This window comes from Miniopterus schreibersii (genome assembly GCF_964146895.1).
Source record: "Miniopterus schreibersii genome assembly, chromosome: 19".
Lineage (NCBI taxonomy): Eukaryota > Metazoa > Chordata > Mammalia > Chiroptera > Miniopteridae > Miniopterus > Miniopterus schreibersii.
Genome location: NC_138119.1, coordinates 2,905,514 through 2,922,441, shown reverse-complemented (window position 1 = coordinate 2,922,441; position 16,928 = coordinate 2,905,514). Strand labels below are relative to the sequence as shown.

The following is a 16,928-nucleotide window of genomic DNA, read 5'->3' as shown; positions in this document are numbered from 1 at the left end:
ATATATCTTTATTGATTTCAGAGAGAGGAAAGGAGAGAGAGACAGAAACATCAATGATGAGAGAGTCATTGATCAAGCCCACAACCCGGGCATGTGCCCCGACTGGGAATCGAACCCTGATCGCCTGGATCCTAGGTTGATGCTCAACCGCTGAGCCACGCCCAGCCGGGTGAGATTACCTTGAATTAAAGTCTAAATAAAGTCATTGGTAGGCAGTTTTAAGACTGTCCCCAATTTAAGCATTTCTGTCATCTACTACATAGGACACGTTATTTTTACTAGGGCCTTGGGGTTGTGTGGTCTAGTGAAATTTACTCTTTTCTGAACTTCATATGTGGGTACATTACCATCTAGGGACTCTACTATAGGCAACTCACGTGCAGTGTAACAATACACTCTCCCTTTTCCCCAAAGTCATGCTTCCACTTGTATCTCTTATCCTGATGAACACCATTCACCATCCAAACCCTGAGCCTGAAAATTCCCCCCAGGGAACTGCCTCTCTCTCACTTCTCACACCTATTCAATCACTGAGTGCTGTCAATTCTACCTGAAGTCTTTGTGGAATCCATCCTTCTAAACTCCCCTGACAGTTCTGCATTCCAGGACCTCATCACATCTCACCTGAACTATGAGACTAGGTCCCTATGTGATCCCCCACCCCCGGTCTCTGATATGTTTTGCTGCTCCTGCCATCCCCACCTGGCGGGCTGGCTTCATAAAAAAGCCAAAGAAATAAATCATTTGAGACAGAACACAAATGACTTCACCACTCTGCTTAAAATTCTTGGATTCCTTACAAGGTAATGTCCAGACATCTCTGGGTGACCCTGAAGCCTGGGAGCTGGTCACTGTGAATATTTCCAGCCTAATCTCTTAACGTTGACTCCATCACCATTCGTACTATCCCTGCAGAACTTCTCTAACCACTGGGTTGCTTGCCCTGAATGCAGGCTGCTACTTCTACCCAGAGTAATCACCTCCCCGTCTGCAAACTAGAGCTCAACTTCCAAGATGGAAATTGTGATGATCATTTCTCTGTAGAGTCTGAGAGCGTCAGGAACTATTTAGGTCTTTACAAATGGTAGTTGTGTTTATCCCCACAACTAATAATCATTAGAATGAAAGCTTTTCTATTTCCACATGTGCCGTTTCAACCTGCTCTAAAAACAACACATTATAGCTTTTATGATGTTCATAAGCATCAGCAAATCGTAAACCTTCACTAGTGTTCTCTCTCAGCCTCTCGTGCGGTTATTTGCATCTCTGGCAAATGGAAAGAGGCGATCCATTGATGCTGGGTTTTTATTTCTTCCTTTCTTTTGGATTTGCAATTAAGGGCCTGGTTTCTCCTGCCATTAAAGGACATATTCTTCTAAAGAGACTATCATTTTGTCAACTGACGGTTTCATTAATAAGTATAATTACCATCTGCCATGTTGCAGCTTAAATTACCCAGTAATTGCATGTGTATTAGTTTTCAATTTGGGGAATTAGGATCTTGAAAAGACACTCCCCTCCTTTATTAAAGTCGTATCGAGTTACAGGTGTGTTGCTAACAATTAGATTTGTAAATCCACTTCGTTTTTTGTTGCTGCCACTCTGTAATATTAATGTAAAATTTCACAGTCCTTTCTACGAATGCTCTTATCTAATGCCGACTTTAGCATGTAAACTACTGTGCATTTATCCTTATAGGTCTCTCGTATGATATGATCTTTGAAAGACAAAAAGAAGTAACTGGTGGTTTTCTGGGAACTTGGCTAAATAAATTAGAGTCAACTGAAACCCTTTGGATGTATATTAAAGGGCAAAACATAGCCTGGGTCCTAGGGGTAGGAAGGAAGATCCAAGGAGTGTCTCAGCAATCACCCCATTTACAGCTGCCGCTGAGAATAAAGGGCACATACACCTCTATAAACACGTCTCTCTTTCTACTTCATTAGAGCACCTTCCTAATTTCTCCTGCCAAAACCATTGAAGAAAATTACATAGCAGATGGTAATTATACTCATTGTAATTGGCTAAAAGTTACAATTACAAACAATTTCAGGATTCTTTTAAGGAATCAAAACAATATTTCCTTCTTTCTCTAACAGGTTCCTTTTCATTTCCTTTTCATCCAGCCATACTCCCCTTTATGTCTCAGATCTCTATTTTTATTTTAAACTATATATATTACACAAGACGATGGCCCCTGATTTATTCCATTCGGTAGCTGAGGTTTGGGTGTCGCTCTGTCACGTCTGTAAACCAAGTAACAAAGTTACCCAGTTCAATATACTCATTTGCCAACAAAACCCTAACAAACAGATCTCTGAATTTTAAAGCTGAGGGGAACCTTGGAGAGCTGGGAGTCTAACCCCCATATATTGTAGAAAAAGAAAAACCTGAAGCCAAGGACATTTAAGTCACTGGCCAGTCACACAACTAACTACAGGAGAGCAAGGACTAGACCTCAGACCCTGGTTCCAATTCTGTGCAGTTTCAGTAAGTCACATGCTTGCTCTGGAGACTTCTGGATCTGGCTGCCCTGCCTCCCAAGGAGAAAGCAGAGTTACCTGAGCTTGCTGGTGCCTGGGCATCTTCTGAAACCGGTGAAATTTCCACAATCGGAGCTCTCCTCCAAGGCTGTCTGTCCTGTCTCTTCACCTAAGGTGCCCAGGGTACTGTCCCAGGCAGTAGCTATTCATCTTTGACTATTCTTTCTTCTTCTTTTTTTTTTTTTTTTAGAGGCAACACAGCTAATTTTAGGTTACTGTTTAAAACAAAACTCTCTCTCATATCTTGGAAATTCTTTGCATAGTTTTGTTCCTCTGCTCTGGATATGCCCAGAGAAATGTGTAGGTATTAGGCGTGGATTCGAATGGGCCTGTCGACCTCCATGTAAAGGTGTATTTTTCATGAAGGGTAAGGATCGGCTGACTGCACCCCAGGAAACCCCAGAGGGAATGGACTCTGGATGCTCACTGCGCCTGGAGTGGGGCAGGAAATGCTCGGGCTCCCCCTCCCTCCAACTTCTGCTCAGACAATTACTAACCCAGCCCCACCGGGAACATTCCTGGAAGAACCACCCAAGTGCCTGGGAAGGGAAGGGAGAGGAGGAGAGGGGAGGGCAGGGCAGGGCAGGGCAGGGCAAGGCAGGGCCGGAGGGCACTTCTTCCCTTCCCGGAAGCCTGAGGGTGGGGAGAGAGGTTCTGGAGCTTTTCCCGGTGCTGAGAGCTGGGAAGTTGATCTCTTGCCTGTGGAGCTGTAGCTGCTGCAGCCCCGCCTCCCTCCAGCCACCAGCACCACACCAGGATCTCCATCGGTCACTGTGAAAACTCATTAGCGCCTCAGCCATGAGGCCGCCACCGCTGCAGCTTGGCGCTGTGCTGAGCACCTTGGCCATGATCTCTAACTGGATGTCCCAAACGCTCCCCTCCCTGGTGGAGCTGAACACCACGAGGCTGTGGACGCCAGACACCCTAGTAAGTCACTGGGTGGGTTTGGCCATCTCGGGAAGTGAGCACAGTAAACCAGGGGGCTTAATTCTGTAAATTGCAAAGGCTGAGATTTTTTTGCTTCTCTGTGTGGTAGATTTTGCCTTTTTTTTTTTTAATGAACACTTGAAAATGACACCAAAAAAATAGATAGACTTCCCAAGGAATTACCTGTGAAAGGAATTCTGAACTCATTAAATTCTTAAGCATAAAAAGCTTGAACTTAACTCTATTAACCTGATATTGGGAAGAATTCTTAATTTGTTTAGTTTCTTATTATTTTAAGTCTTCTTTTAATGTCTGTAAAATCCCATTAATTTTTCCGACAGGGTATGTTCTTTCTAATCTGGACATGCTATAGCAGGTTCCTCCTTGGAACTGAATTCCTGCAACTCTGCAATGCATTGTCAGAAACCAACCACTTTTAAACATAAATGAGTAATAAGCCTGAGCAATTTAAAGTCTGCCAAAAAGACCTTAAGCGGCTAAGAAACACCAAGAACAGATAACTTGCATGATAAAAATCCTCTGTCTGCACTTTTTAATTTTTTATAAGGACTCTCCCTATTACAAGTGGAACTCCTGTAGCTTTCCTTCACCTGAAATGAATGGCTTCTTAACCCTACCCAAATTATAGCCAAGTCTCTTCTGAGAGCTTGAAGTATGGTTTAGTTAGCAATACTCTCAAACCTTCTGAATAAAAAAAATTTAAAAAATGCCCTGCTATCAAATAAAATGCACAAAAACAATTAGCACTTGGAGGGCTTTACCTTTTTATCTTACCTATTTTTACCACTGGACCACCTCAGTGAAATCAGAAAAAGTCAGGTACTGAAAGGAAAAGTAACCCTCTCTTTTTCAAGACTTGTTTGTGGTTACTAATAATAATCTATCAACCAATGTGCAAGTAACTGAGCAGAGTCAGGTGAAATTAGCCAGATGCGCCCAGCGCTTAGGACGCCAGCAGAGCACGTGGGAGGCGCACTCTCGTCTGCTTTTAGGTTTTGCCTCCACCTCCCGTGACTCACTTAGGAAACCTCAGGGCCTCTGGTGTTGAGTCCCCCTCACCTGCATGATGTGTGTGGCTGGAGGGATGTAAAAGAGACTGTAGTTACAAAGAATTCTATGTCACCAATAAATAATTACAAAACAAAGAAACTCACAATATTTAATATTCAATGAGCCAAATTTTCTCAATGTTCAAGTACCTGATGGTTTTCAACAATTGAGCTATTGAAGGAATGCTTTCAGGAAGTGAGTCTAAACGAAGAAATTCAGGACTGAGCTCTTTTTCAAACTTGGCAGCTTGCTTCTGAAATCGATATTTTGTGTGTCCATAGCCATTGGTTTGGTCATTTCCTGTTGTTGATGGTGAGGAATAGAATTTCCAAAATGATGCATGGTTCTTTTAGGACTTCTTGCTCTCTTGTAATTTTAAAGTAAATTTATGTCTTTTACTTTCTGTTTGGCAATCTGTTGGTTGAAAAATAGCCCTTGCTATGGTTTGTGAATGTGCTGACACAACCAAATATTCCTTTGGGTGAAAAGAATATACCAGAAAGTTGAGGAAAGTTTGCACTATGGGACTTACTGGAATGGTTGGAGAAATCAGGTTGCAAAATCTTTTTTTCTCTCTCTTTTGCACGTTTCAGAAGGGCCGTACCTTACTGAACAACAATGTCGAGGATGCCATGTCCCCACCTTAATTCTTCAATATAATTGCTCATACTTTAGAATTCCCATGGTGAGAAATGAGTGAATCTGTACTTCCTAGATTAAGATCATAAAGTGTTCATGTTGCAAGGCTGTTAGGGACCATCTAAGCCAGGAATTTTCACACTTTTTGGCCACAATGCCCTCCTATTTTTTCCAGATCTTACATAAACATCTGAATAAATATTCATTGCATGAAACTTGAAGGGGAAATCCAATATGTAAACCAGTTCACACAAATAATAAATGATGGGAGGAGGCATTTACTGGGCCTCCGCCCTCTGCTACCTCCCCACACATTCAACCCCTTGCCCCAGTCAAGACAGGGCCCCAGAAACCCTAGAGCTCTCAAGAGCTTACTGTAGTAGGAAATGTGGCTGAGCTAACTGGACGTCTCCGTTTGTAAGGACTGTTTTCCTTCCCCGAGTCCTCAGACAAGGTCCATTTTGTGAAGGAGCCATTCAACCAATTAAGGGTTGAGAGATGGATGAGAGAACATAACGGCGCATCTTGAGAGCCACAGAGAGTGTGATAATTGCCTTTTCAGAGAAAAACAGAGACCGGAGTAAGGGGGCGGGTTGATTCCTGTTTAAGTACTTACGAGAGAAGTAGGACCAGAGGGGGAAAGGACAGAGAGCAGCTCAGAGTCAGCCCAGCTTTTCCACCAATGGGACAGGCTGCCTGGGAAGCAGTGACATTCTTACCATGCGGGCTCAAGCAGAACACAGGAGCACACACAGGACAGTGTCACTGAGTGGACAAAGGACCAGGTGTGACGCCCAAGTCCTTCCCAACTCCAGACTGCAAGCAGAGACCAACTGACCTCAATTTGATGATTTGATGATGTCTTTGAGTTTTTGGTTTTTGTTGCTGTTTGTTGTTGGAGCCTAAAGTTTCCCTTAAGTGAGGAACATACATTTTGTGTTTCACTTCCAACTAGTCTCACAGGAAAGCAGCAGCAGCCCTGGCTGGTGTGGTTCAGTGGTTGGAGCGCTGGCCCGTGACCTAAAGGGCCCCAGGTCCTGTCCCAGCTAAGGGCACGTACTAGGTTGCAGGCTCCATCCCTGGCTCCGTCAGGGTCCGTGTGGGAGGCAACCAGTTGGTGTGTGTCTCACACTGATGTTTCTCTCTCTCCCTCTCTCTCTCCCCTTCCACTCTCTCTGAAAAGCAATGGAAAAAATATCCTTGGGTAAGGATTCAAAGGAAAGAGAAAGAGAGAGAGAGGAAGGGAAACACTGTGCAGTGCCATCTTTATTAACACGCCCTCCAGAAAGGAGCTCCATGAGCGTGGTCTGTCGATGTCTCTTTAATTCCTCTCTTCACCTCTCTCCCCCTCCACAATGAGAGCCATCAGCATGCTAAACCACATGTCATCCCTGAGCCAAACCTGTCCTCGGGCGGAAAAATTATAAGGGGTTTGTTTTCATCACTCAGAAATCTCCGCTCCACATCGGACAGGTTTTAGTCAATGGATTCTTTTCTCGTTACTCCCCCCACCTTGTACGCCCTCAGCAGCTAGGGAGCTTATTCCTTTGTGCCTGTCTTTACTTTAAAAAACACACCAGAAACCCAGCATAAAACATAAGACCAGCAATGTTCCGCCTGTTCACTATGTTCCCTTCAAAGAATCAGGTTTCTGTCCCTTTGCCTGGGCACTGATAAATGACTGCAATGCCTTCCACAGAAATAGCCACTTGTGTCACCAAGAACTCACTTCTAACTTCTCCTCTGGGTTGCCAATGGCCACTTGTTTCCATGCTGTTTGGAAAATGCCCTCCTGGGGGCATCTCCTCTAGGGCACAGTATGCTTTGGCTACTGACAAATAGACACAGACCATCTACCTGCATTTACCTGCAGGGAATGATTGTAATGAGCTCTGGGCTCAAAGTTGGAAAAAAAATGGTATAAGTCCCATATGTAGCATTTACCAAATGGGTGAATTGGAAAAAAATTGCTCAAGATTTTTGAATTTCGGTTTCCTGATCAGTAAAATAAGATACTATTTCTAGTCTATTTCTAAGGGTAGTTGGTTCAAAAGAAACGAGGCTAGTACAATAAATTTTCTAAACAGAAAAACCTCCTGAAATGCAAGATATTAATTTTTACTTTTACCTGAGTCTTGAGGGTCCTTCGAAATTTTCTAGTACAGAGCCCTGATGTTTGGGGATAACTCTCACACAGTAGTTTTATATTTATAAAGCACAGCTTTGCACTTAAATTATAAACGAAGAATGCAGACTTGAAATACAGCTGCTAAAATTATCATTTCATTCTTCTATTTAGAGCACTCTTAAATATTTCATGAGTTTTATAATATTAAAAACTGCTAAATACTTCACTTAGTTCTAATTAACACAAAAGGTTCAAAGGGGCTGCAACAGTAATCACTGTGATTAGTAGTGTTCTCGATGGTAATGAACTAGACACACCCTCCAAGTCCAAGTACAGGGCCTCAGAATTGTTCAGGACACAGAGAAGGCAATTTCAAGTAACTAGTGGTGCCCTGTGCCTGTTGAACTTCCGGTCTCTGGAATCAGACTGTGCCAACACCCATCCCAGCTCTGCTGATTACCCCCAGTAACCTTGGAGCAAGCTCCTTACTGTTTCCAAGTCTCAGTTTCCTCATCTATAAAATGGGTGGAAGAACATCCCCTAGCCCACGTGGTTTCTGTGACATTCAAAGGCAATAACACTTGTCAAAGGCCAAGCAATGGCTAGAGCTCCGGGAATGTCTGCTATTACTTTACACAACTTTTATTGACACCTGAATACTCGCTCTTACAAGTTAAAAATGGAAACAAGTCCTTTCTCATTGGTGCCCAAAAACATCCACATATTTTCTCGCACAGGAGGTCTTAGTTGGTATTATTTGCATCCTCATTTTAACGCTAGTGTGGATGCCCTAAAGAAAGTCACTGGAGACTCGTAAAACCTCCCTGATTCGTCCCTAACCTGAAACAGATGCTCATGAAAGCCTGCAGGGCTGTCGGGCACTCCTCTCTTATATTAGCTTTCCTCTCTCTCCAGTTACCTTTTTCTTGCCAGGGAGGTCACTTTAGTTGAGATCATTCAAACTAACTGTTATATAGACAGTCGTTCATGGCTCTTTTCAATGGTTCTTCCCGGAAGACAACTGGAAGTACAAACGAGGCTCAAATCTTTACTTTGACAACGCTGACATGTTAGGGGGAAATGCCAAGTGAACATCAAAGCCTATTAAACCTTCCCCCCCGCCCATTTCTCAATCCAAGCAGCAGCTGACACCTGCTTTGTCACCGTAAGCTCCTCATCAGTTAGCCAAACACTGGGCAGGGGAGCATCCCGATTAATGCTTCCAGGTTTAACAAGCGCTGTTCACACTGCTGTTAAGGTATTTTCATGTTATCATGGGCTTGGCCCTGCTCCTTTATCCGAAAGCTAAATTTATTCTAGTGACAAGCTCTAATTTTCTGACATTTCTGAGCTTTGTGTCCAATGCTGGAAGACTCCCTGCACCCGCAGAACCTATGTCTAAATGTATTAACCCCATGCTGTTACTGAGCGTCAGCCTTTCGTCATCTCGTTGAGACCATTCTGCTGAGATGTTGCCATCTCCACTCTGGAAATGATCTCTTTGCATTTTTTCTCCCTTTAATACAAAAAGAATAATCTTTAAGATCCCATCTGGCTCTAAGGACATGTCATCCTGAATACATCTTTCTATCCCAACTGGATATTCGGGTATAAATTGTCCGAGGAAGGGGTGAAAGGACAGAAATGATACTGAATCCAGGGCCCAGAAAGAGGAGAGGCACCGCAGTGTCTGTGAACCATCCGAAACAGGACTCAGCGAAAGGAGGCTAGAGAGATGGGTGTGCGTCATTTGCTTTTCATTACAGATCAGTGACAAGGACTGTGACATCGTTAGGAGTTACTTGAGTTTACAGTTTATAGCTTCCTCAGTATGTGCTCAGGACGACTGTTGGGAGTGCCGGTCACTACCCCAGTGACTATTGCTAATGCCCTTGAAAAGGAAAAGAACCTTGTTGGTTGATGGTATGTGATGAGCAAGGACCTGGGACAGCAAAAAAGAGGAGGCAATAGCCACCCTGAGAATTCCAGAGACAGAAGATCCCAGACTACGGCAAGGCCATAGGGAGAGAAGTCAGCCTGGTTTGGTCCTTTTAAGAACCTGCTTCCAAAGTCTACAGGTAAACAGAGCAGCCCAGTGACTCTAGGCATTTTGCAAGACAATGCTCCACTGGCCTCCATTCACCTCCTATCCCGGCCCCACCTCAGTGACCCCACCCCCAGCCCCTCTCAGCCTTCCTCGGCCAAGCCCTCCAGCCTGATTCATTACACACCTTCTTTTCTAACCTAACTCATCTTCCTCTTCTGATCATGAGAGACATGCCTCCCTACCTGCTGAATCCCTGGACACCATAAAGGAGAACTGAGGAACATCAGGCCCCAGGTACAGCTGTGACCCAGGGCTTCCTAGAAGATGGCCACTGATTTGCCTGTTTCCACGGGAAAAACACATTCAGATGCAAAACTAGCAACATAGTAGGAGGCAGGGCAGTGGAAAGGGGCCACTTCACGAAGGTCCCCAGGGAGGTGGGGTGGCAACTGCACGGAATGTAGGAAGTTCAGTTTGGCAGACAGGCTGGGCCCAAGTAACTCCTCGGGGCTCTGCATGCTCTGCAAAGCAACGCGGACCTCATGATTTCTATCCCATGTTCTCACAGGATGCCTTTCCAGCTTTATTAATTGGCTCTTCAATACACGGGCAGCTCCCTGGGATACAGCTTTGCTTCAGACCATCACACGTGAAGAATAATCAGAACATGTGACTAATTACCATTTACAGTTGAGAAAGACAAGCTAATGGATCTCATGGAGAAAGACGGGTCCTATGTGTCTAAGTGGTTACCAGATGCTTCTAAAGTTGCATTAATATGTCCAAAAAGCATTAGGGAGAGGTGCAGGGTTGATGAATAGCTAATAACAAGAAGCCTAAAGAACAGAAAGAGTCTCCCACTGAGCACCGATGAGGGAGGTATAACTGAATGAACCTGCGCCGTCCATGCAAACCATGCAAACTGTCCTCCCGCCTTCTTTTTAACTGTAAGCAATAAAAACACAAACTTTAATTGTAAAAAAGATGCTTTGCTTAAAATGCTACCAACCTGCCTCCTCTCCCTCCTGTAACGGGTCTGTGTTTGGTGTGTTTCTGCCTGCTTCCTCAGACTCAAATCAGCCCCAAGGAAGGATGGCAGGTGTACAGCTCAGCACAGGACCCTGACGGGCGGTGCATCTGCACGGTGGTGGCTCCGGAGCAGAACCTGTGTTCCCGGGATGCCAAGAGCAGGCAGCTTCGTCAGCTGCTAGAGAAGGTGGGTGCCCTGGTTTCCTGCATAGCTGCACTGAAATCTACCGTTCCTTGAGAAGGAAATGGGGGAGGCAGGGAATGGGGACCAAGGTCCTCCTGATTTCTGCCCCTTCTCAAATAAACACTCCCCCTTCCTGGAAAGGAGCACCCTGCGCTTCCTGCTCCATTGCTTACAAGACTTTATTTTTTCCAAACTTGTCTTCTTAAGACTGGCTCTCTATCATATATCTTAATATCCAGTGGGTGTCTCCTTAAAAATAAAAAGTAGAAAGTCGCATTCCACTGCCAGAAATTGAGCATCGCAGCAGGTTCTCTGAGCTCACCATGCTTTTGGATCCCATTACCAACCTCGTGAGGACGTGGAAGTAACCGCATGCGCTATGTGAGCTCTCCGGATGGATAATGAACAATTCCCAGCATTTGTCATCATCTCTAAGTCAGGCCTCAGAACATTAAGCCCTTCGATTTCACTCAATAGCATTCTCTCCGTGTAATTTACTTAAGCCGGATCCCTAACAATCAAATGCTGAATGCCCTTGATTTCTTCCCTTCTGCAGATAAAAGTCAGCCCGTGAAAGGTTATTTCCGTTTAGTATGGGGAGGAAAAAAAACAAACAGAAAAACAGCAACTGGCTCTTTCGATCACTTTCAGTCAGACTTCTCCTGTGCTGGGCTCTGAGCACAGTAGGGCAGCTGGCATGGCCAGGCTGACGGAAGGATGACAGCAGGGCAGGGCTTTAAAGCCCGTCAGGGATGATAGTCAGGTAGCAGGAGCTTGTAGAAGAAGTCACACTCAACAGTGCCCACTGTGTCATGTCCTTCCTGTGACCATCCACACAATTAGGGATCAAATGAAAACTTCACAGAAAATTCAGAGAAGCGGGAGAAATGACAGCATGGCCTCTATGAGTACACACATTCCTAGTTCATTCAGTTCCAAGCCTGGCTCTTCCACCGCCTATGTGAAAATCAGTTCCTCTGTGTACACTGTTTGGAAGTCTACTGATACCCTACAGATTAAGAAGGCTTTTTTTTTTTTTTCATGTTTTAAACAAAGATTAGCCTGTTTTTCCTCCCTGTCTCAGAGCTATCGTCACATATGGGTTCTCTCTCTATAATAAGATCCCATGGTCCCTGCTCCTTCGATATCTGTCCTCCAGACAAGAGCAAATGCCCTTTCATTCAAACTAACAATGCGAGTTAATATGCTTCTCACCTGTCAAGAATCAAGACACATGAACTGTGCTTAGTCTTGGGTATTGTCTTCCACCTTGATTTTCTTTATTTCTATGAAAAAAAAATGTCCAATATACAGTTTGATGCTGCTTGGTTACTAGGGAAATTAATTATATTGATAAAAGATTTACTCTTCCAATCCAGTTTTGCTCTTCTATGAAAATGTCTTACTGATTTTCTGCTCCAATCTTCTTTTCTATGCAGTTTTATTCCTCCATAAGTGTGGTGAGAAACGTTTCCTCAGGCACCATACCCTTGCTTGTGTTACTGTTTTCCAGGATAGCACTGCATATTCGCACCCCCACACAGACTCAGACAGTTCTTCAAAAATCAGTTGGAAGAATTCAAATAACGTCTGAAGGTCAGGAAGCAGATGCTATACCCCCTACAGGATCAAAGTAAGACCTATTCCAGAGCTATGATAAACCAGGAATTAACTCATGAAGGGTCAGTGAGGGGAGCAGGCAACAGAGCAGGTGGTCTGGAAACGATCACTGGACTGGACTGGACAGGACCCTCTGTCCAACATGCAGCTTGTTTCATGTTTTAAAGAAATGCTGCGAAAAAATCACACCTTTAAAAATGCATCAATACCTAAATGACAACAACAAAAATGTTAACAAAATGAAGGTCACCCAGGTGAAACTGATCCAATTTTCCATCTGGTAACGTGATGCCGACAGGAACAGGAAGCTGTGTGTGCTGTGTGGGTGGCGTGAAGGGAACGACAGGACTGACCCTTGGCACTGACCCAGAGAACAGAAATCTGACACACGCAGTCCATATTCAGACTGAGTCAGTGCCCACCTTGCTGGCTCCCCTGTGGGCCCACATGGGTCCAAGGGACCAGATGGCACACAGGAACATGCCCTCTGTGTCACCATTTAGCAAGCGTTAGTCATATAATAAGAGAACACTGTGAATAGAACAATATTAATAACAACCGTTCCCACCTATTATTTTTTATTCTGCTCCATTCATCCTCATAGTAGAGGTCGTTGGCTTTCTCAGTTCTCATAAGAGGAAACTGGTGTTTTTGAGGTTAAACCACCTACCAATGTCGCTCACGGTAGACAGTGGAGCTGCACCACGTCCGTTTTGCATTTTCTCAATACCCTGGAAGGAGTACCCAGGATGCCTCTGGTGGTACCCACACTTCATTAAGCAATGCTCTGCCCAGCAGTCTGAATAGTGTTTATATCACTGAATACTGGAAAAATGGCCACTGATTTCACAGTGTCTCAGATCTTAGTGTGCCCAGACTCAAACTGTTCACTTAACAAAGTCTGTTGGCTATGGAGCTTCTCTGTGCAGCCAAACCTGCCCCACACTGTCCGGCTCAATCATTCCTAAGGTGTAGTTTCTGGAAGAGGATGCCAGCCATGTCCTCACTGGTGGAATAACTTTAAGAAACTCTGTACATGATACTTCCCTCTTGAAGATTTCTACCACGTAGTTTAAAGGCTCTGTAAAGACCTACGGTAAAGAAATCTCTGTTTATCGGTATTAACTGAGGCCAACTAAACATATCAAACTGTTGGACTTTTTTTCCAAGTAGCTTACACACTAATTATGAAGGAAAGTGAAATCTAAGTTTATTTGCATTGAAGTTTGTTCCCTCAGACTTTTTATTTATACAAAGAACCAGGACAGAGAGCTCAAGAATATCATCAATGAAGAGGGACCATGGGCTCACTGAGCTACAGGGAGAGGCTGTGGGCATAGGGACAGGTATGGAAAGCTAGCATCGGAGGAAGGACGTCAGAGATAAGCAGGCTAAAGGGGAAACCATGGCAGATGGCTTGTTTTCCTGCGCGTGGAATCCAGTCTCCGGTGTCATCAGGAAACAGACTCTCCATGGGTCCCCATAACCAGCGGGAAACTAGACAGTCCTGGGGACAGCCAGCAGGAAAAACAAAAGGCAGCCTGGAGCCAAGTCCTTTCCAATTAGACAGCTCTATCTCTAGCCATTGCCCAAATGTGGCTCTTGTAATTATATACGATTCTGCAAGACGGAAAGTCAGAACCATGACTCAGCAAAAATTCTCTCCGGGCATTTCCCCACAGCATGGACAAAGCTGCAAATGAGCTCGGGGGGTAAGTCACGAGGCGAAATAAGAGGCAGCTGTTTTCACTTCATCCAAACTGTCTCACTTGCCCATCATTTTCTAAGTGTACAGCCTCCACCCCAGTACACGGAATTCCTGGGAGAGCACCCACCATGCCAATGATGGGCGTCTTCACAGACAATTGCCGTATTCACATGTGCGGTTTCTTTAACATAAATGTCTTTTCTTCATTCGTGCTTAACCCTAATGAAGCTGAGAAGTATTCTGAAAGCATTACATTTATCCGAGATGCAGTTATGATGCTTTGGATGTTGCCTGGGTGATTTTGGACTGCACGAAAGACGGTTTTTAAAGGAAGCTTTCTGAATGTAGGCACGACAGTAAATTAATAAATATTTGGGAGTCACGTAACGCTACAGCCTAACCATTAAAAGGAGGAGGAAACTTTCCTTCAAATATTAAAATACTAATTACACATTTTTACTGCCATCGGAAGCCTAAGATGATTTTACACAATAAGATATTCACTGAGCAATTATTCTGTGTCCAGTTCTACGCAAGGCCTTGGAAATAACAGATATGAATGAGACACAGCGTCTAACCTCATGAAACTCACAGGAGGGCAGTCACTGCTCTGTTCCCACCCAACACACACATCACACAATTAGTTGTAATATAAGCCGGACTGTCATGAATATGTCCTGACAAGGTAAGGTTCATAAGGGCCAGAACTATAGATCAAGACAGCAGAAGGAGAGACAGGAAAATGTGACCTTCCCCAGCAAGAAAAGTAGGGGAACTGCAGCAGACCATGCAGGAGAAATCCCTGCCTTTCCTAAAGTGCCAAATCCGAGGCACATTATCAAGGAGCTCTTTATGGCTGGCTGGTCCCCTAAGCATTGTGACATCACCTGATGACAAAGATTTGTCTGAACAGATCACCCCTTCCTTATTTGAAACTCACAATGTTTGCAATGAAAATAATATTTTACTCATAACGTAAAAATGCATGTTTATAAAAAAAAATCAATGGCATAACATAAAAATGTATCAAACAAAGTAAAAGTCACCTGAAATCCCACTTTTTTTTTTGGTGTCCATGATTTCATATTTTTGTTTATAAAAAAAAAATTCTTTGCAGATGTATTTATACCTATTACATGTACCAGGACCTCTTTCTATTACAATATTCAGTACTTCTCCCCCACACCTCACCCCCAAATGGAAACCCAGTGTTAACAACCTACATGTAGTCTTCTAAACGTCCCGACCTTCCGCCATGATTTTTTGTTCATATGCTCCATTTTCATTTACCTACATGTGCCTCTGTGTGCATGAGAGAGAGAATTGGATTTAGAATTTAAAAATCAAATCATATCAATTCTTTACAGTGGCTTTTCTTACTTGCTTTTCTCACGGAAATCCCTCTGTGTTAAGCACTGATTCTCAAAATTTCATAGACAAAGGGATCACTTGGGGTTCTTGAAAAAAAACACAGATTCTGATTTTCAGACAAGAATCTGTGTTTTGGACAAGCTCCAGGATGCCCAAGTTGCTGCTCCGTAGACAATACTTTGAGTACCAGAGCCACGGAGCTCTCTCTTGTCCTCTAAAACCGTGTATGCATATTGCATTCAATTCCCTTCACAGTTTTCCTATCAGAGGCCTGCATTCTGTTTTTGGAATTTTGCTGCCACAATTGGAGCAAGTTTTCCTCATTTCTACATGCTTTCTAGGTCATCTGTTTCCTCCTTCTAAAGAGCCTGGGGTTCAACGAACCTGGGATGGTGCCATTAGCTTAATGTGGGTTGACTGCCAACCTACCAAACTCCTGATACAGCTGCCACCTTCCAGGTCTCTGCAACAGTAGGCTCTGCAGTTAGGAGGGGTTTCAGCAGGTGTCCCAGGACTACCCCATGTGTCCGGGTCCATCCGGCCTCACCTCTGGGAGTATGTCCAGTGCAGCTGGAAGTAACTGCACCACGGTGAATGTTTTCTGGTCTGTTAGGCACCTCAGACCATCCACAACCTCTAAGCATACCTAGATCTTGACAAAGTCAGAGTGGGTATTTATAGAAACAACTTATTTTAACAAAATGGGGCACTGATAATCTTACAAAGCCCTGGAATAAAAATTCTATTTTCTAAAACATATTTTTCTGACATGTTAAATTCTCATTTATATTCAGTCATTTCTAACACTAGGATGTCCGTTCCATTATTTCCTGCCTAGGTAAAATTTTCTCTTGCTGAATTCTTTGACTGTTCAATATGGAGAACTGTCCTTCTAAAAATATGTCATGTGGAAACACAATTACAGACTTGGTACTTCTAGTTCTCTATGTTGATGTCATTTGTGCTACTTCAGGAGTGATTGTACAGACCTGTAAACAGACGGTAATTTACAGCCAATGTTCTTGTTTTAACAGGTTCAGAATATGTCCCAGTCTATTGAGGTCTTAAACTTGAGGACGCAGAGAGATTTCCAATATGTTCTAAAAATGGAAACCCAAATGAAAGGGCTGAAGGCCAAGTTTCGGCAGATTGAAGATGATCGGAAGACACTAATGACCAAGCATTTTCAGGTAGGTTTGGCTCCTGCAATCTTGTCCACCCAGATGAGACACTGAGTAGGATGAGCAGCCAGCGTGGCGCTTGGCTAGAAATAACTGTGCGTTGGCCCCTATGTGCAGTGTTTAAGGCTCACAGGGATGTCCCCCTGAAACTGACCATTAGCTTGTGGGAATGCACAGGAGACTCGCTATAGAAAGAGTCTTGTCCTCCTAGAGCTAAGTGGAATTTCTGCATAGATTTATAGGCTCTTCAATATCAATGACGAGGGGAAATCTCAAGGAAAATTAATAATTCAATGGATCGAAGTTTTTCTGATGACTTTATCCCATGCTAGTATGAAAAATATTTAGAATATAAACTATTAAAAGAGGAACTCATCCCACTATTAACAGCCATAGAAAGGGGGTTGCTTCACCATGACACAAATGAAGTCTTCTTTAGACTTGAAGTTGTTTATGGGACATTATTTAGAAACACTGAAA

General features: G+C 43.7%; 1 protein-coding gene across 5 annotated transcripts in view; it reads left to right on the top strand.

Annotated features, from left to right (window-relative positions):
• Nucleotides 1-16,928, top strand: part of OLFM3 (olfactomedin 3) — a 99,964-nt gene that overhangs the window by 67,739 nt on the left and 15,297 nt on the right. For 2 of the 5 annotated variants that reach the window (XM_081120882.1, XM_081120883.1), the window contains 3 exons: nucleotides 9,924-10,302; nucleotides 10,425-10,571; nucleotides 16,302-16,457. In XM_081120882.1, the coding sequence (XP_080977008.1) occupies nucleotides 16,311-16,457 (147 nt within the window). In that variant the 5' untranslated portion in view covers nucleotides 9,924-10,302; nucleotides 10,425-10,571; nucleotides 16,302-16,310. Of the gene's footprint in view, nucleotides 1-3,120; nucleotides 3,471-9,923; nucleotides 10,303-10,424; nucleotides 10,572-16,301; nucleotides 16,458-16,928 lie in introns of those variants that run through there. The other 3 variants (XM_081120881.1, XM_081120884.1, XM_081120880.1) reach the window with 2 other exon arrangements.